Source organism: Diabrotica undecimpunctata, chromosome 7 (assembly GCF_040954645.1).
Source record: "Diabrotica undecimpunctata isolate CICGRU chromosome 7, icDiaUnde3, whole genome shotgun sequence".
NCBI classification, from domain to species: Eukaryota; Metazoa; Arthropoda; class Insecta; order Coleoptera; family Chrysomelidae; genus Diabrotica; species Diabrotica undecimpunctata.
Window position 1 is genome coordinate 49,487,192 of NC_092809.1, and position 20,477 is coordinate 49,507,668.

Consider the following 20,477-nt stretch of genomic DNA (forward strand, 5'->3'; position numbering starts at 1 on the left):
TGTTTATTTGGTGAGTTTCTGAATGTGACTGTCTTCTATCTTTGATTTTTAATTTGTTGAATTGGTATTAAACAAAGTATACAGACAATAAAGAGTTAAAAAATGGTAAGATTAATGAGATACATAGAATCCTTGCGCTTAAAAGTGAACCAAACTACTGGGGCGAAAAGTGGCCCCACCTGGTACTGGTCGTTTTAAAATTCACCCGGTATTAGGAAGGTTAACTAAGGAGTATTTTTAACGAGTACTTACCGTTGTAAACGTTAAGCACGATTTGCTTTGCATCATGTGTGTGATGAATATAACCAGAACGTTTTTCAGGTTCAGACTCGTCTTCACTTCCTGAAATAGTGGCAGAAATGTACAGGACATCGTCACTAATCATTTGTATATCACTCATATTTATAGTTATTACACTGACTTCTGTTCTAAATGAACGACAAAAGAAAAATTAAGTTCTTTTCAAATAAACTTCCTTCTTTAGTGATAAATTGATATTAAGTAAACATTATCCTTTTACCTGAATAAAATTCCAAGAAATTTTCTAATCTCTTCTTTGGTACACAAAATTATACTTAATTTTAAATCGTTAACAACTCAAAATTGAAATACGTACCTGGCTACACCTACTTTGTATCATTTAGTAAAGTACCTTTAAACTTTGGATAGAATTTAAAGTTGAACCTAATGTAATGAAAGATTAAGGGTGACTATTCGTTACAGCATGAAGGGAGTACAGTCATTTTGTGCTTGACATCGGCCCAGTCTCTTAATCAGGGGAATTCCATCCGTATTATCTTGCAACGGATAGTACTGCCGCTTTGAGTCACTTCTTGTCACTAAGGAAGGGTACAGACTAGCGGCCGAGGGCATATTTTTTGCTTATCGCTAAACTTAAAATACCTACAAATATACATGTTGCCAAGTTTCCCTTTAAGAAAATGGAACTTGACGAAATATTTTAAATTATTTCGTACGTTTAAATGAAATTTAAACAAGATTAATTCATCATTCAGATCAATTTTGGCCCGAATTGATCACTTTTTATTACCCTCACTCAAGAATAAATAAGATTAAACATTTCTCGATGCTCGAAAGGTCGATCTTAAAAAGTAGAGCTTGTTAGAAAGGGAAATGTGCTCTGAAAAGTGCCTGCAAAAGTGTATTGGATAATGTCTTTGAACAGCAAATTAACCGTTCGATGATAAATGCTTGCTTTTATTTGGCTCTTTCTAAATTTAACTCGGGTATTTTTGGATGGTTTTGGAGATGGGAGATAGAAGCATAATAAATTTGACAGTGATCAAAAAGACATAAAAATGATATGTTTAAAAGAAAATTCGTATAGCACCAATATTACTATACATTTGCCTTGTTGTTTATATGTTTTTCGTTTTTTAGGCTGAGAGGAGATCTACAGAAAAGGATAGGTAATTGTATACAACGCAACATCGAAAGCAATACAATTAACTAAGTAATTACTTTCAGTACAATCCAGAAGTTAGAAGCAAAAGTTGGCGAACTAAATAGTATGACGAAACAATTCCAAATGAAAAAAGATGAATGTGAAAATCTACAGAAGGTAACGTAAATTTTTTTTTAATGATTTTAGGGATGTATTGTACAGAAAAATCATCGAGATGTTTCTATGCATTGTAACAGTTTACAATTACTGAATATGAAACAGTTCTCCACATAAACTTATAAATATTGCTATTGCGGGGGATACAACTTTATTTCATCAACAATAATTTATTCATCGTCAAAATTGTTTTCATTTTTATCTTCCGCTAGGTTATATATAACTTTACAACCAGTTCCATTGGATAAAATAGTACCTAAACCTTCTCTTACATACATCAAAAGTTCTGTTAAATATATGGTTTTAATATGGAATTCATTATAGAAATTTTCTTCATGGATTTTTTAAGTGGACTCCTTAAAAATGGCTTCACTGTATAATCAGAACGTTGGAGTTTCATGCTCACACACTATCGTCTACGCCCGAGAAGTTTATTCACGCTCACGTTATTTAACGTAACGCACCCAACACTAGTATGATCATTCTCAGAGAGTATGAAGCCAATGTATGGTCAAAATTCTATGTTAATTAAAAACATTAACACTTATAAACGTTTATTATATGTAGTGTACATTTAATAAATATTAACAAGATGGTAACACAAATTGTGTTTAATTTACTAACCGATGATGAACGGCCAGGTAAACGGATTGTAACTGTAGCAAACATTAATCTAATATTTTTATTTTTTAGAATATGATCGACATGAGGCAAGCTTTGACTGAAGAGGTCGCTTCCAAACACGACACGGTACTTAAACTTAAGAGAGAGTGCCAAGAATTGGAGGAGCGATGCATACAGGCCGACAAACAAACGGCGTTTAGAGATGACATTATCAAAGAACTGAGAAAAGAAATTAAGCAGCTTAAGCAACAGGTAGGTCAATAAATCTTTTTTAAAATAAGTCATTTGGAATACTTGGTTTATTTTTGTTTTTATTGGTGGTCTCAATACTATTTTAAAAAGATATTTAAAAGATCTATTTTAGATCATATTGATGCAACAATATTGTTTACCAATCTTCCTATTCTCATTGTTCAATCGCAAATTAAACAGCTTAATTTGTCTTAATTAATCTTAACTTTTTAATTTTACCTATATATTTGTAATAGATCTCTATATTTTAATTTATTTATGAAATTATTTCTCTTCGGGTTAAATGTGGACGAGGATGAAGTGGACGAGGCCATGGAAAGACGAGACCTTAGAGATGGAGAATGGCAGAACAGAAAGGACTGGAGACGTTGACTAAAAGAAGGAAGGCGGCGACAGCTGTAAAAATCCTTATATAGATAGATAGAGGGTTAAATTTCAAAAGAAAGTACATCATAAAAAAAACTTTATGATGTAAAATGGGTCGTGCAAATGATTTCATGGTCGAGGATTTTTAAACATTTATTTTTTCCAAAATCGTCCACGAAAATTAAAAACAGTAACAGACTACATTATAGTAAAGGAAGAGCAGTGTAAATATTAAAAATGTAGGTGCTCGAGGAGCAGCTGGTTAATATGAAACACACCTTCAGGCAAAATGGTTCCTAGCAAAATATTATAAAGAAAGCAAAACAACAGCGACTATAAAAAGAGCGTACATAAAATAGAATAACATTCAAAGACAGCTTGGAACAAAGCTGGCCGTACTAGTGTAAGCGCGACGAAATCAAACACAAAACTAATTGCCTAAAACAGACCAGATCAAGATAAACTGCAGTAATTTAGGGAAGAATAACATTTTTGCTCTAAAATCCAGTTAAAAGATTATTTTCGTATTATTTAATCTACCAGCGTTATGTCAAGTTGGCAAAGCAAGAAAAATTGCTCAAGTTCAACTAAAAAGCGAAGTATGTAATACATGCTATCATATTCCTAGAACTTACTTTCTTTCTCCCCTTCCTTTTACCCTATCAGGGTGTCGGATTTGGGCTAGCTATTTTAATTTCTATTTACCCACCTCTTCCATTCTTTTCTGTTTCCTGCCATTATTTTCAATTTCTCGAGTGATTTTTGTTTAAGTTTTCCCGCCTCTACTACTTGCTGTATCCATTTTTTTCTTGGTCTGCCTCTTTTTCTTTTTCCGATGTTTTTTTGCTTCATAAACTTTTCTTGTTATTCTATTGGATTGCATCCTCATCAGATGCCCATACCAGTTCATTTGTCTCTTTGCTATTTTGTTCATTATCGGTTCCTGGTTGGCCATTCTCCTAATAGTCTCGTTGCTTAATGTATCCCATTTTGTCTTTCCAACTATCCTTCTTAGATGTCCCATCTCCACTGCGTTTATCCTGCTCTTATGTTTTTCCAGAATTGTCCATTTTCATTTGCATAGAGCACAGTCGGTATCACTATTGTGTTATATATTCATATTCTTGTTTATCGTGCAAGTTCTTTATTTCCCATTATTGGGGCTAACGCATAATATAATTTGTTTGATTTCTTTGCTCTATTTGTAATTTCCCAGTCTATTTTTCCGTCATTAGTTATTATACTTCGCAGATATTCGTAAGCTGTTACTATTTACAATTCTGAGTTTTTACATTTTATCTTTATTTGATTATCTTCCTTATCTCCTTTGCCGCTGATTATCATTATCTTACTTTTTTCCTCGTTTATCTCCATTTTTAGTTCTTCTATTTGTTCTACCCATATATCCATTAGTTTCTGCATTTTATTCTCGGAATCTGCTATTAGTACTATGTCGTCTGCATACATTAAGGACTCTATTGTTACCGGTTGTAATCTGCGGTAACCTATTATTGTCTGTAGTTTAATGGTTGTGACTTTGGTGTTTGCTCTATAGTTGTCGCAGTTTACATGTTCTCCTTTTTTGTATATTGGCACGATGATATTGTTCTGCCAGTCTTTAGGGATTGTTTGTTTTTCCCACGCCTCTATATATTTTCCATAGCCAGTTTATTCCTTCTTCTCCCATGTATATTACCATTTCCGGTTCAATTTCATCATCTCCACCTGCCTTGCCTATTTTTATATTTGATAATCCTTCTATTACTTCTTATCTACTTATTTGCTCTGGCTCTGTGTTTTCTTCGCCTTCATTGATTATATTGTCTTCCTTTATCACTTCGGTATCAAATTTTTTCTCATAATATTCTTTTCATACCCTAGTTACTTGTTCTGGGCTTATTTGTATTTGGTTTGAAGTATCTCTTACTGCGTTTATCTCCTTTCGTTTTCCTTGCCTTATGTGTCGTATTGTCGTCCAAAAGTTTCTATTATTTGTCATATATTCTTCCTGAAGTTCTTCTCCAAATTCTTTCCATGTTTTTGCTTTTGCTTGTGTGACTGTCTTTTTTACCAATTGTCTCTGCCTATAGTATTTTTCTTTATCTTCTTCTAATCCCGTTTCGATGTATTTTTTCCATGCTATTTTCTTCTTTTTTATTTCTGTCTTCACTTCTTTATTCCACCATTTTGTCATTTTCAACTGTTTATTATATTTTTTGATTCCACACACTTCAGTTGCTGTTGTCTTTAATACTTCACTGTATGTATTCCATCTTTCTTCCATTGTCCATGTTTCTTTTTGGCACTCTATTTGTCTGTCTTTTGTTAGTTTCCTCCGTGTAAAATTCTCGCACACTTTCTATCTTTAGTTTGTTTACATTTACTTTCTTGTACTCTTTTCTTTCCACTTCCTCCATTTTTTCATCCTCCAGTTTTGCAGTGACCATCCTGTGTTGTGTAGACAGTTCCGGTTCCTTTTCCGTTAAGATGTTTTTTATATTTTGTTCTAGGTTTCTCGTATAGACTATATAGTCGATTAAGCTTTTCGCATTTCTCTCTTCAGCCACAAATGTATATTTGTAGTTAATGGTTTATTCACTGAATGTGTTTCCTATTATCAGGTCATTGGTTTGGCAGAATCCTAGAACTTACAGAATGTTTTAAAAATAATATTCCGTATAATGTCGCCTCGATGACTCGTACGCGAACTAGCATACTCCTTTTGCTTAAGTAGTTTACTCGGTTCATGGTTCAAGTCACAGACTGGTTAAAAAAAATAGACTTCTAACCTCAATAGTTTAACATTAAAAACGGATCTGCGGTGTTGAATTTGAATTCGTCCACTAGAAAACAAATAATATTTCCATACATATTAATGAAGTACCTAATAAAAGTATTAAAAGCAAGAGGAAAGTTAGACTACTTACAGATAATTACGTACTTGCAGACCATACTAGAGTAATATAAATAAATATAAAACAATGGATCATCATTCCGTATGAGGTTTCCCAAAGGCGAATTTACGTCTCCAACTATGGGCAATAGAACAGATTTTTTTACTAAGAATACATCGACATCATATTAATCTGCGTGATGTATGTTTTTCTAGCCCATCAGATCCTTAGTCTTCTGGCTTCTTTTTGTGTTTCCTTGTCCTATCAGAGGTTGATAGGAGATTGGTTGATTGTATTCTTAATTTTTTGTTCCAATTATGTCGTTACAATATTCGGTTCTGTTCTACTAATAATCTATCATCGTCAAACAATCTCGTTATGTATTCTTTCCACATTTAAGTTTATCTTACGTCTCTCTATATCTCTTCAGTCTTCTGAAGCTTGCAGGCATAATTCTGACATTTTGAGTTGATTCCAGTACTTTTTCTTGAACATTTTGAATTTCTTAAGATGTCTTGTCAGAGAAATGATTCATCAATTTGCCTAGTGATCTCCTTTCTCATCTAACTACATTTTGTGTCGTGTGATCCAATTTCTCTAAATTAAAACCTAACGAATTGCTTTTATAATTACCTCTTACATTCATTCATTCATCAATTTTTAAGCGTTTTTCATTGCTTTAATGATGTGTTCGGTTCATGTTTTTTAACGAATATTGAAATTACAACGAAATTGCACTAACAAGGTAGTTATTGTTTTTCTCTTAACCGATTGACACAGTATCGTTGCAACAATTCCAAAATGACAAGAATACCTATTTCACATGCACCACTTATGATTTATTATAGTAAACGTCAACATTTTCTTAAATAATGAAAATATATTGAAAAATCTATGTGGTGCGATAATTATTAACATAATGAAAATATGATAAATAAATATTGCAATAATTTATTATTTGCAAAAAGATAATATATATATATATATATATATATATATATATATATATATATATATATATATATATATAATGTTTTCGCACTTCCGATTAACATAAACTTGTTGATATATATTTTAACATAATATATTGCCTTAGGTTTCCCTTCCCGAAAAACCTTATCCCAAAACTGCAGACGATACCGTACCCCCCAGTACCCCTCAAAGCGAACACATCTTAGTAATAAATCACACAAAAAAAGTTATTCAATCTGGAAAATCTACTGTTATATACGTACATCACGATAACGAGGAAAAAAGCAAATCAAGTGACAAAGAAAAACAAATAGAAGTGCCTATTGAACAGCACACAACGAACTGTTCAAAGTGCAGAGTCAAATTTGAACACAGCAACAACGAATTAAACAAAAAAATTAAGAATCCGAATGAGTTACTCAGTAAATCTGAAAATGATTTGAACAAAAACCAAAATGTAGTAAAACCGATTAAAGGAAGATTAAAATCGACCTGTACCAATTTAAATAGATGGAATACATTTGTTGGGACAACTAGCAACAGTGGCGAGTCGTCAAATATGGATGATTTTTATAAAAGCCCCAACGTTTTTGTTCCAAACCATACCCCTGTAAGAATGCATGTTAATAAGTTTGAGTCTAATAAAAAGAAGTGATATTGTTAATTTTGCTGTTTTATTAAGATGAGCAGTATCGCAAATTTCCAGTCTCCGAATATGTCTAGATTTGGCCAAACGTTGTAATTTATAGACATGTGAAAATATAATAATAATCGAATAAATGGGAATACCTGGTAGAGAAAATGTGTTCTTTCTAAAATCGTAAGTGTAGTGATTTAATACTTATTATTTAGTATTATATGTAAAATCATGTTCCTTTTGAATTCCCTCTTAATTTCTTCTTTTAGTATTGGCAACCAAAGCCTGCTGCATTATACAGCCTGCTACAAATAAAAAGCCTTTTTGTGAAACTCTTTAATATAGGTATCTAACAATTACTTTTGATACATTTAGTGATAACAATAAGTCATGAACAAAATATGCAAAAGATTAAACGTCATGTAAGATCGCTATTTGATTTTAAATACTAAAAGTGAAGACCGGTAAGTTATAAGAAAAAGCTACATAATTTTACTGAAAAAGCAAAGAAAATACTTTAAAATGAAAGTTTGTAAAGTTATTTTTGCTAATTTGTTGCTTAATTCTTACAAAAATTGCTTCAAAAGTCGATTTTTTGAAAATTATTAATTAACTTTTACAAAAATGCACAAAAATCTTTAATTTCGCCTAATAATAGGGACAATATCATATGTATTCAGCTATAAAAAATTCAAGAAGTTTCACTTAACAGATAATGCCAAATTATTTATCCCAGCATTGAAGAATGGCTTATTTTACGAAATTAAAGCATCCAACGATTAAAAATTTATGTTAGATGTTTTAAAATAGCTTTACAAAAAAGTACTGTGATTTTAAGCTTATAAACATTTAAAAAACTCAGACGCATCAACATATAGAAAGTTAATTTTTTTTATTCGAAATGCATTTTTACACGAATTTAAAAAAAAAATACAATGCCCTATGACAAATTTATAAAAATCGGTTCTAATCAAACAAAATTTGTTTTTTTTTTTTAATTTGGGGTACCCTGTTGCATAATACATATTATTAAAATTCAATTATAAAAAAGTAATATAAAGTTATTAGGTACATACCTACTTAGAAAATTATAACCAGGTAGGACGAAGCATCTTACAGGTAGTCTCCGAATGTTCGGACTATCTATAAACGAAAATAAAACAAAATACTTTAAAATGAGAGCAAAGAAAATGGAGCCCGAATATAACCTAAGAATAAGTAGGGGAAGTAGAGAATCTTGTTTCGAAATAGTGGATCAATTCGAATACCGTGGAGTGACGATTACAAATAGAGCCGACGAAGATACTGAAATAGAAAAAAGAATTAATAAAGGAAGTAAAGCTGTAAGAGCACTAAACAGAATGATCAAATCTAAGTTAATATCCAGGAATCCGAAAATTAGGATTTACAAAACGATTGTGCAACGTTCGGTTATGTATGGCAGCGGAACTTGGGTGTTAAGTCAGAAATATACACAGAAATTTAAACGATGGGAAAGAAAAATATTACGCTAGATATACGGAGGGACAAAGGATAATGACGGCGTATGGAGAAAAAGATATGTAAGTGATGAAGCTCTACAACCAACCAACCGTCATACAAAAAGTAAAAGCACAAAGAGCACGTTAGATTGGACATGTTCAAGATGTCCACAAACAGACATGCAAAAGGAGTGGGTGGAAAGCAACAGACGCGGAAGACCAAAAAAGAAGTGGTTAGAAGAGGTTAAAACCGATGTAAAAAAAACTAAGAATACCGAACTGGAAAGGAAAGACGAAAAACAGAGATGAGTGGAAAAAAATAGGCAAGACAATAGAAGCCAGGCCTAAAGAGCTATTATATATATATAATGAACCAGAAGTATTTGCTGACAACGTAAGGAAGTAAACAATAAATATTGGGTTTGCAGCAATAAAAAATGAAACGTGTACTCTTGTAAATTTTTATTACAAGCTTTCGGACATTGGTTATGTCCTTCATCAGGGAGCCACAAATGTGATGAATAAATTGTTAGCGCTGGTACAATTAATTAAAAAATCAACCACTCACAAACTTAATGAGGTTGTACCATCAATGATGTAATGTAATGTTGATAAAATCTATCACAGTCCGCCATCCTTGTTCAATATAAAAAACCCATCTCTATGTTTAAAATTTAAAAATTACTTTGCATCCACAACACTTAATCATTCTAAACACATACATGACATTATTATTGTTAATTTTACTCTATCGCCATTGGTTTTTGTCAAAACAATCCAGTGGTTTTTATTCTTGGTTTTTCAAAAATCTTCGTGTTATAAATTTAAAAATATTAGTATTGACTAGTGAAAATCCCACTCCTCCAATATCAAGCAACTGGCAGTACAGCAAATTATACAGCTTATCATTTCATAACCTTTTCTACTAACAATAATAGGAGAAAAGAAACATTTTGCAAAATAATTTAAACAAATTACTCGGTTAAATAAACAATTTACAAATTAACTAAATTCATTTTTATGATCTATGCCACGAAGTACCCCAAATTAAAAAAAAAACATCAATTTTCGTTTATTAGAACGAGATATTGCGACTTTTATAAATTTGAATTTGTGAATTCAGTTTTTTAAATAGTAAAATCACTTCGCATTTATACCCTTTATCTGTAATGCATCATAAACGGGTCATTTTTTAATGAATCGTTTTTAATTTTTTTTTTTTGCCTAAACTTGAACTTTTAATCTTTCAAATGGTTCTTTTTAAATTGCTTAATGTTTCTAAACAAAGCCTCGGTGAATTTTTGAAAAAAAAACAGGGCTAACTCTGGTTTTAAGTGTCGCAGCAGGGATCATCAAATGGCAGACCGCGGTCCGTATCCGGACCGTGAGCTTGTTTTTTGCGGACCGCCGTTAAATTCAAAATATAGTAATAAAATTATAGTGTAAAATTATAATTAAATATTAATATATAAATATCTTTACACTTTTAAAATGCACAGGCACATGTTTCAACTACGTAACTAGGATGATCTCCTGAGGGGGGTGTTACAACTACTGGAGGGTTTCTGAATAACCCCCCCTCCCGGTTACGCCACTACCTGGTTTAGGAATTATGTTTTTTAAATTCCAGTAAAAATGCCAACATGGCGAATAAAAAAAAATAACTTCATACAGGTTATTGCATCCGAGTTATTTTAATTGTTTATAAGCTTAAAATCACAGTACTTTTGCAAAACTATTTTACAATATTTAATAAACTTTTTAATCATTAAATGATTTAATTTGATAAAATAAGCCTTTTTCTTCAATTTAGTGCTGTGCTTTCAGAATTCATGTATACCCAATATTTTGCGCCTTATAACGTTGTAGATAAAATCTTTTTGGGATAAACAATTTCAATTTTGCAATAACTATTCAGTGAAACTTATTAAATTTTTAATGCCGAATATTTGGAATATTGTCCTTTATCTCATGCGAAATCCAAGTTTTTTGTGCATTTTTTGAAATATTATTAGTAATTTTCAAAAAATCTTTTGAAGCTATTTTTGTAATAATTAAACAACAAATTGATAAAAATAACTTTACAAACTTTCATTTTAAAGGATTTTCCATGCATTTTCAGTAAAATTGTGTCACTTTTTCATATAATTTACAGGTCTTTACTTTTATTATTTAAAATCAAATAGCGATTTGACATTGTTTATAAGTAAAATAATGCAATTTTTTTGTGATAAAAATACATATTTTTATCACCAAATTTATCAAAACCAGTTGTTAGATACCTGTATAGAGTATCATGGGAAAATCGTTAGTTCCCTGGTCTACATCGCTAACTTTCTAGCAACAAAACAAATCTATTAGAAAGGCGGTACTAAAAGTGTCATCCCACCTCACTGTAGTATAAAGTATTCTAGACAAAGCGAAAAGCTCGTGTTTGTGCCGAAAAATATTCCCATGCGATTGTTTTCCATAATCACTTTCATGAGATACCTCAAAATAAGGTTCAAGAGGTTGTTCAAATTTTTAAACAATTTTTTTAAAACAAATTGTAACAATCAATTTTTTTGGGCCCGAATTTTTTTTTTATTTTTTAGATCATTCCGTACAAAATAATTCTCTTGTAGTTTTTTTTTTATAAACTTTTTTGTTATTTGTGTTTAAATAAACATTGTTTTTAATGTTAATGAAGCACTTATGACAGGACGGGCGGTCGAGCTGCGGCATGTATAAGAGAGAGAAACAAGATCTAAGGCACAAATTTTTGCTGGTTTAAATTCTCATTGTACAAATGAGCGTCCTCTCTACCATACGTGCTTCATTATCAATTAAAAACCAATGGTTTGATAGTTATTTATGCACCAAGTGTGTTATTAAGATGATTACTCCTGGAGAGTAACATAATTCAGCCAGAGGGCCTTTGACCCGAAGGATGGATGTTGCTCAATGGGCAGAATCATCCGGTAACACCAGTGGTACATACAAGATTGTATTTTTTACTGTACATAATATAAAAACTAAAATTGAGATGATTTTATTTTTATTTTACTGCACCTACAAAAAATATATGCATTTTTTTTATGTACCACTGTTGTTACCGGATGAGTATGCCAATCGAGCAACATCCATCCCCAGGGCCAGAGGCCCTCTGGCTAGATTATGTTGCTCTCCGGACATATTCATCTTCATAACACCCCTGGTGTATAAATAACTATTAAACCATTGTTTTTAATTGATAATGAAGCGCGTATGGCAGGGCGGGCGCTAATTTGTATAATAGGAATTTAAACCAGCAAAAATGTGTGTCTTAGATATTGTTTCTATCGCTTTGATGTTTTGTTGTATTGAATTTATTTATTTCTGAATATTATAATGTTGAGTTCAAAAACGAAATTATCAATTATCGATTAAATAGTTTGAGAAAAAAAAAAAAGAAAAATTTGAAAAACTACAATTTTTAGAATTTTCATAGTTTGATTGCTTTAGATTATTAATTAAAGACCAAGACCACCGGTCCTGTAAACGCATTATAATGGTAGCAGCATATATCTAAGAATGAAGAAGGAACCGAGACTTGAAGTTCTATACTTACCGTTAGGCGAGGCAATGAAGCACTAAAAACCACTAAATCCTCAAATTTTTCGCATTAAGATAAATCGCTATGTAACGTTTATTCGATTCGGGGGAGTATCAGGAAATTTTTTGAACAAAATTTATATCTGCGAGATAGAAGTTGCATTTTTTGCATAAAGAAAATTCATTTCCAAAGTGCATCTCCAAGTGTATAAAAAATGAAAAATTTGTAACTCGGATAATATAGGCGCTAATGAGTCCAATTTTGCTGCTCGGGGTTTTCGAGGTCGCTGAACACGAAACCATGACGACAATGATCCCCAAGCTCGTCCGCTCCTAAACTTTTTGAAAATGCGAAGCCTCTTTTATGTGACAGATCACTCGATCTGCAAATAAGATACAATTTTGTGAAGTATTTATAAAAACACTGTTATATGGAGTTGAAGCGTGGACGATAAAAGTTGCCAGTTTGAATAGACTTAATGCATTTGAAACCTGGATATATAGGCGAATGTTACGAATATCTTGGACCTTCCACACCACCATCGTGGAAGTTCTCCATCGAATGAGCAGAGAACGTGAGCTTAACTCCGTATCTTAAAAGTAATGGTAAACAACAGATACGATTTTCTACATCTTGTAGTCGAGGATGAGATGTGGAACAGGACGAAGTTAGTGCTCTTAGCTTAAAAACATACGAATTGGACTGACTGGTTCGAACGGTTTGCTGAGAAAGACTCAACATAAAAGAATTGGTCAAAATTTTTGCCGATTTTCGATAGGAGAAAGCACTCGAAGAAGAAAAACTGAAGTTTGTCAGGTTTCTTGGAAACTCTATATATTAATCATGTTTAGTGTATAATTAATTATCTTGTTAAATTTTTCATTGGGATGTGGACAGAGAATTTTTTTTGCAAGTTTTGCTATTTTCCATTAGTCATCTCTTACTTTGCTTTTATTTTTATTGCGGATCAAACTCCTTTTCTGCTCTATTAATTTAGAATCGTTTAGAAATATATAGTAAGTAGCAGCTTTTCTGACTTACGAGTTTGTTGTTCCTGTTATATCCAGTTTATGAAAGCCGATGATTGGTTAACATGTGTGGGATGGACATTTTGTTTTATTTCTCTCAACATTAAATAATAAAATATATTAATTTTCGTGACCAAGTGATGTTTGTTGTTTATTTTAAATACTTTACTCAGGCCCTCGTACAGTATTAGAAATCCATTTGTTTAAGTTTAGTTAAACTAATGAACTAAGTCCGACGCCAAACTCCTCTACGCACAAAAAGGTCTATTAAATTCGAATAAACTCCTTTTACAGCTTACCCATTGTCTGGAAAGGGAAATACAAACACTTCAAACGAAGGTATTGTAAATATTGAATAATTTATTAGCGATCCAACAAATTTATTGTGTTTTTAGAATGATTCTGTAGAAAAAGATAAAGAAAGTGTCGAGGAAGCGAAAAATGTATTAGAAAAACAACTAGATGATACAAAATCTCACATTCAACAGTTGGAAAGCGAGTTTAACAATTTCGTATGTATTTTTATACACCTTATAATAGTAATTTGTGATAAGAATTTTTGATAGACTTTTTAAGTTTTTTTTAAGAATTTTTTTCATATGAAATTCTTTTCGACTATAGAGTACGATATATCAAACTATTTTGAGGCGATATGGTGCGATATTTTCTCTTTTTTATGATTGCTAATCTATTCCAAATCTGTATTTCCTTTTGTCTAAAATTGGACAGGGATGAACCTTAAAAAATTATCAGAACAACGAAAGAGGAAAGTTTGCCACCATGACCGCTAACCTCCAATGCGAAGAACAGCTTCGTTAGTCTTAATACTCTCCTATCTTTCTTTTCGTTTATAAAGTTTCGTATATATATATATATATATATATATATATATATATATATATATATATATAGATAAATTTCCGCGGTCAGGTAAATGAAAATTACTAAGAAGTGTATTCGAGGAGGAAACGGTCTGAGCGGGATGGGTTGGAGCGTCATCGCGCGTGTTTAAGCTGTTAGGCTGTTCTTACTTAATTGGTTTTTAAAGTATCTTTCGACGTTGTCCGATGCTCAATTCACATACCATTCGATCATTCCATTGGTCCTCTCCAAGGTCTCTTCCGCTCATTGTCTTAATTATTCCTTCTGTTCGGGACTTTTGAAGTCTTCCTCATCGTCTACGGTTTGAGGGAAGCCATTCCATAATCTTTTTTCGGGAGTCTTCTATTTTCCATCCTCTGGTCATGTCAGTACCATATCAGTTGCTTTTATCATCGTCTTATCTCATAGTTGCGAATTACTGCTCCTGCAGCGAAGTTCCTGCTCTGTATAACAGTACAGAGTTTCATATATGTTATATTTCTTTCTTTTCCCTATTTCTTGACTCCATGGTTCAAACTGTCTATCATTCTTCTAGCTTGCGTTTTTTTTTATTTCTTGATCATCTTTCTCTGTCGAATCTAACTCCACTCCAAGGCACGTGTATTGCTTACAGGACATAATTATGTCATTATTTTCTAATGTGATGCTTTTGACTTTGCGTAATTTACAGACCCCCGACAGCAAGTACAAGTAAAATGTCGAGTTTTATGTCGTGTCTTCTTACACAGTACTTGATTTTTGTTAACTACTTGTCAAGTGTGGAATATTAGTAGCCACCTTCATTTTAATCCATTAAATCATTGATATTTTTACATTTTTGCATTTCTTTCTCATTTTCCATTACTTAATATTTATAGCTCCAGTGGTTAATTTTCACCAATTTCTTTAGTTTTCCGATAGTTAAATTTTTCTTACGACTCTGTAGACAGCTGGCTTCTATTCCCCTAGTTATATGCTGCTTTGAAATCAACTAAAAGAGTTTTTAGATCATATTTCTTAATTTAACACATTAATGATGTAAATATGTCTGTATTTAGTATCGTTTTGGCCTAATTTATAATTGTTATAGACACTGGTTACCTAGTGTATGTACTCCGTAAAAGCTTTGATTATGACTTCAAAATATTTTCTTTTTATTAGTTAATAGAGAAGGATCGTATGAAAGAGAAATATAAAACTGCAGTTCAACAAGAGCTGTGTATAGCAGAAGAATGTCGTAGAATTGAATTAGAAAATAAAAAGTTGCAAGATGAAAGCAACGAACTTAAAATCGAATTAGACAAATATATCAGAGAAAAGGTAGGAAACCGAATAGATAATAAACACATACAGTTTTATTAAAAATGGCAATATTGTAGACTTTTTTGGATGGCGGAGTTAAACAATTAGGAAAAGATACCAAATGTTTTCTGTGTAAGGTAAGAATCTTACACTTATACATTCACTTCCCTTTTCTCACAAATACCTTTCCAAAAAACTTCTTTCTTCCAGGTTTTGGTTTAAATATTTTTTGATTAATAATTTGTTTCATACTGAAAACATTGTCGTCAGTGCTAGCCCAGACGCATATGAATTGAACCAAAACCAATATGCAATACATCTTTATCATTTAACTATTATAAGTTTCGGTAATTAATCAACAATATCTAATACTTTTATCAAGTACAATAATTATAAAATAAACAAAAAGGCAAAGTAATGTTTGGCGCAATTTAATTGGACCAAACATTTAGTCAGCCCTACCACTGTGTGTAGTCACCTTTATGTTTTAAAACGACATCGTTTATCTTTGTTATAGTGCCTATTAATGTTAAACAGTAATCTGGATGAAAGTTATGGCGAATTTCCTAAACTTTACCCTTTAATTTACGAGTTGTGTGAACTGGTCTAGTTCGATATACTTTTTTTATCTGACTCCAAAGAGTCTCGATAGGAAATAGATCAAGACTGCTTGAAGGCCATTTTAAAACAGGAATATTCGTTTTCTGCAACTATGATCATATGGACTTCGGCATATGGCAGGCTCTGCCATCTTGTTGAAATATAAATCATCCATCTGGCAGTTGAATTTCACTAATAGAAAACAATAATTCTTCTTGTAAAATATTTTTGTACTTCGCAGCATTGGCAGTGCCATCAATAAAAAGATGTCCAACTCCTTAAGGGGACATACAGCCCCAGACCCTCACAAATGCCGGAAACTTAAACCTTTCTTTTGAAGTAATCTTTATATTCTTCTCTTGGTATTCAAATAACTATTTCGTGTCCCATTGATATTGAACTCAGTTTCGGTGCTTTTTTGCCTGTAAAAATCGGTTTCTTTTTGTTTGTTTGTAAGAAGTAGTTTATCCTTTACCTAAAGTGAGATAATAAGTTTGAATGTTTAAGATGAGAGAAGTGGTGCTTGTAAACACTTGTGCTTTGTTTCTTACCCCGTCTAAAGTCACCTTCAACATTCCAGTTGAGAATTTTGGTAAACATTACTCCCAGATAAGTTGCTATTGATCTAAAGGAGAGGCTTTCCCCACTAATTCAAGGAAGTATTGGTTTTCCACGCTGTGAATGATTTTGACGGATAATGTTGGCTTCTGAAGACGATAGCTTGCTATTATAACATTGTAACATAAGACAGCGTCTTATATAATTTCGCATGAATTGAATTAAGTAAAACATTTTTTTGTAGGTAACTCATGAAGAAGTTGAAAAGTTAAACAATACCATTGAAGAACTACGAAATACTCTACAAGAAAGTAAAACCGTCCGGGAGAAAGAGGATCAGGTACGTACTATGTGTTTTAAAAGTGAAAATCCGTTTCTTAGTGTCTCTTATAACATTTTGTTTGTTTAAATGTAACATCTCATTTGCCGTTTTATCTGGTATTTTAAACTGCGGAAATTTTTATATTCTACCTTTCCAAAATTCGAGTTTCGTGATCCTTTTGGGGCATATGTGTCTTATGTATGGACAAGGTAGTGTTATTAGCCCAAGGGCCATTACCTAACCTTGAGGACCAGGCGTTTTCAGGTCCGTCTCTTTAAGTAGAAGTACAGTTATCTAGCCAAACTCCTTCGTCGTCAGAGTCTCGTCTAATACCTATCTAACAAGGGATACCGCGTGCATGATAGGTTGAAATTTGAAGCTAGAAGGGGAAGCTATCTATGCCTCCTAGCACAGTAACTCTCTTATCTATATAGATTCTTGATATTAATGGATACCAAGTGATGATCATAAGTAACGAGCTGGAAAAATAGTACTAGATAGAGGCCAATGGAAGAAAAAACGAGAGATTTATGTTCAAAGGAGGTTAGAGAAGGCATGACATATTCTAAAACCTTTATATTCTTGATTCCAGGATTTAGGCATTTATTTCCTGTTTTGGCAACAACTCTACACTTTTTCCTCTGAGTTTGTAATTCAATATTTTTTATTTAGTTCACTTCCAGTTTTCAGTAAAATCTTATTTTGCTAGTTTAGAGTTATCTCTTTGCTACTGGTTATCTCTAGCGAATTTCCGGCTCCTATGAAATAATTATAACATATCGACGAGATGGAAAACGCTTACAATAAACCAGGCATCGAAGATCCCGAGGTGACATTCCTATCATCCAAATCACCTAGCTATAGATTGGTAATATGTTCTGGGGAAATTGCAAATACTCGGAAGCAACGAACTAAAAGGCCGGACGGATAATTTAAAACTATTTTTCAAATCCCAATAAAACTATCTTTACGTTTTTATTTTTTTTTTTAAGCTTTTTAGCTCTCATACACTATATTTATATGAATATTATTTCTGTCTTTTCAGGAAAAATGTTTACAAATGACCACCCTAAATGAAGAAATACAAAAACTGGATAGTTGCCTATGTGAAGCTAATGAAAAACTAAAGGTAACTAGATTTTGTTTGTTATTTTTATATTAAGAATTTTTTGTAAGGTTGATCAATAATGACTTACTTGCAGGAAAAAGACACTGAGATTTTTACTTTGAACAGAGCGATGAAGGAGTTGGAATACCAGTACGAGCCTACAGCTAAAACCAAGGTAAGAAAGAAATCATTTATCTATCTTAAACCCTTTATTCGTCCAGTACTAGACATAGACCTCTTCCTCCCGTTTCCATTTCTCTCCGGGGTTATGCTCGTCAATTTTGTTTTTACGTATTATCTGATGTCATCTTTATTGCTGTCTTCCGTGTGAAATCTCATGGTCTCCAGTGAATAATTTGTTCTTTTCATCTACCAGATTTCCGTCTACTGTTATAAATTTCCATTTGTTATCCAAGTGTAGGTATTGTTTGTATAGCATATTTTACTTTAGTCCTCATTATCCAAATATTGTTCTTCTTGACCTTTAGTTTTAAATGGAACATCCGTCATTCCATTGCTCTTTCTCCTGTGGCTATTGTTTGGGACGGAGTTGTTTATCTTATATAGTATTCCATGATGCCGTACATGATCGAATGCTTTTTCTACGTCCAAAAATGCTGCGGATCATATTTCTTTTCTTTTTTACTCTATAATTTCGTTTACGATTCTATGATACCGCTCTATAGTAGAATTCTCTTGTTTAAAACCAAATTGATGTTGGGGTATTATGTCGTAGATATTTCGTTAATTTCGTTTTTAAGTGTTTTTAAAAATAGTTTTTTTCATATTTTGGCCAATAGGGATACGACATTTATGGGCCGATAGGAACTGGGTAATTTTGTAGGTTTTCTCGGTTTTTGAATAAGGATAATTTGAGCAAACTTCCAGATAATTTGGAAGTGAGTTAGCCCCAAAATACTGCTATATATCATGGTTATAAGAACAACTGTTTTTTTAGGGAGTTGTTTGAGGACTTGTGCGGTGATGAGGTCGATTCCTGGAACTTTATAGTTGTTGCACAAATCTGTTTCTTTTTTTATTTTTATTGGGTAGAATGCTTTAATGAATAAACTTATTGGGCAAGACTTGTTTCCTAAATAATAACAATTTATCATCAGATCCGTTCTTTAAATAATAAAATCATGTTCATAATGATTTAACATTCTAAATTTTTTAGGATAAAGAAGTTATTGTTCTAAAATATAGAATAGAAGAATTACAGTCTTATTTAATTCAGTTAAAGGGAAAGCTTAAAGTATGTTATAAAGCCACTTTTATTAATATTTAAGTAAAGAACTTACTATTATTTGTAGTTATGCAAGCATTGTAGGCAAAATTTACGAGTAGATTTTTGTGGTAATAGTGAAGTGAGTATTTTGTTTTGATACCATTTTTATTTTGTTAGTTTCGTCAATTTATTTCCGAAAGAAGTATGTTTTCAGTTTGAGTTTTTCTTTCTTTTTGGTTTATGTGAAAATACACATATACCCCATCTAGAAAACATAAGTTACATATAATACCTTGATCATAAGGCTATTATGTGTCTATATAAATGAGCAAAATTTCAAACGCATCGGTTTGTGAGCTATTGTTTAATGCTGTTAAATATTTATCCCAAATATCAAAATTTTAAACACTATACTGGTTCGATCTTTATTTGTCTCCTCAAGAAGAAAAACGCAGGAGAATGTGGCGATTACCGCACCATTAGCTTTATGTCCCATGTGCTAAAATTACTACTAAAAGTCATCCATGACCGAATATATCATAAACTGGACATAAACATTAATGACACACAAATACGCTTAAGATACTGATACGACGGTGATTGGACGTCAATCTAGATATATATATATATCTGTGGCCGAAAGCCATAAGCTGCCATATCAGGTTTTCACCAGAGCAAATAGAAAAATTATAAGCATTTTATTAATTCACATTTTATTTTTGTATCATTGCTACTAGTGTTTAATATTAATCAATAAATACTTAATTGAATTATTCTATCACTGTCTGAAAAGTATTTTGTTTTCCTAATTTATATTGAATTCTTTGACATGTCATGTAATGACAAATAATATTACCGCTCCTAACAGTAACTTTTATAGCAAGTCATAAGATGACATGTTTTATTAGCCAGTACACTGATGGAAAAAACCTTACCTGACGGGTTTAATAAGACTAAGAGTACACAAAACAGTATTTATTTATTTTACAAAATTTTAGTCTTCATCGGTTTCAGTATTATTTTCTGGTCCACTAATTCGGCATAGGCTGCTTGTTTTTAGATTAGTATAGAAACCATGGTAAACAGGA

At 32.0% G+C, this 20,477-nt stretch overlaps 1 protein-coding gene across 13 annotated transcripts in view; it reads left to right on the forward strand.

Moving 5' to 3' along the window:
• Nucleotides 1–20,477, forward strand: part of LOC140445304 (uncharacterized) — a 162,383-nt gene that overhangs the window by 39,806 nt on the left and 102,100 nt on the right. For 9 of the 13 annotated variants that reach the window (XM_072537262.1, XM_072537261.1, XM_072537259.1 and 6 more), the window contains 12 exons: nt 1,402–1,430; nt 1,489–1,582; nt 2,276–2,458; nt 13,705–13,749; nt 13,806–13,922; nt 15,433–15,591; nt 15,651–15,710; nt 16,976–17,071; nt 18,099–18,182; nt 18,256–18,336; nt 19,339–19,416; nt 19,475–19,528. In XM_072537262.1, the coding sequence (XP_072393363.1) occupies nt 1,402–1,430; nt 1,489–1,582; nt 2,276–2,458; nt 13,705–13,749; nt 13,806–13,922; nt 15,433–15,591; nt 15,651–15,710; nt 16,976–17,071; nt 18,099–18,182; nt 18,256–18,336; nt 19,339–19,416; nt 19,475–19,528 (1,080 nt within the window). The remainder of the gene's footprint in view (nt 1–1,401; nt 1,431–1,488; nt 1,583–2,275; nt 2,459–13,704; nt 13,750–13,805; nt 13,923–15,432; nt 15,592–15,650; nt 15,711–16,975; nt 17,072–18,098; nt 18,183–18,255; nt 18,337–19,338; nt 19,417–19,474; nt 19,529–20,477) is intronic. The other 4 variants (XM_072537256.1, XM_072537258.1, XM_072537260.1 and 1 more) reach the window with 4 other exon arrangements.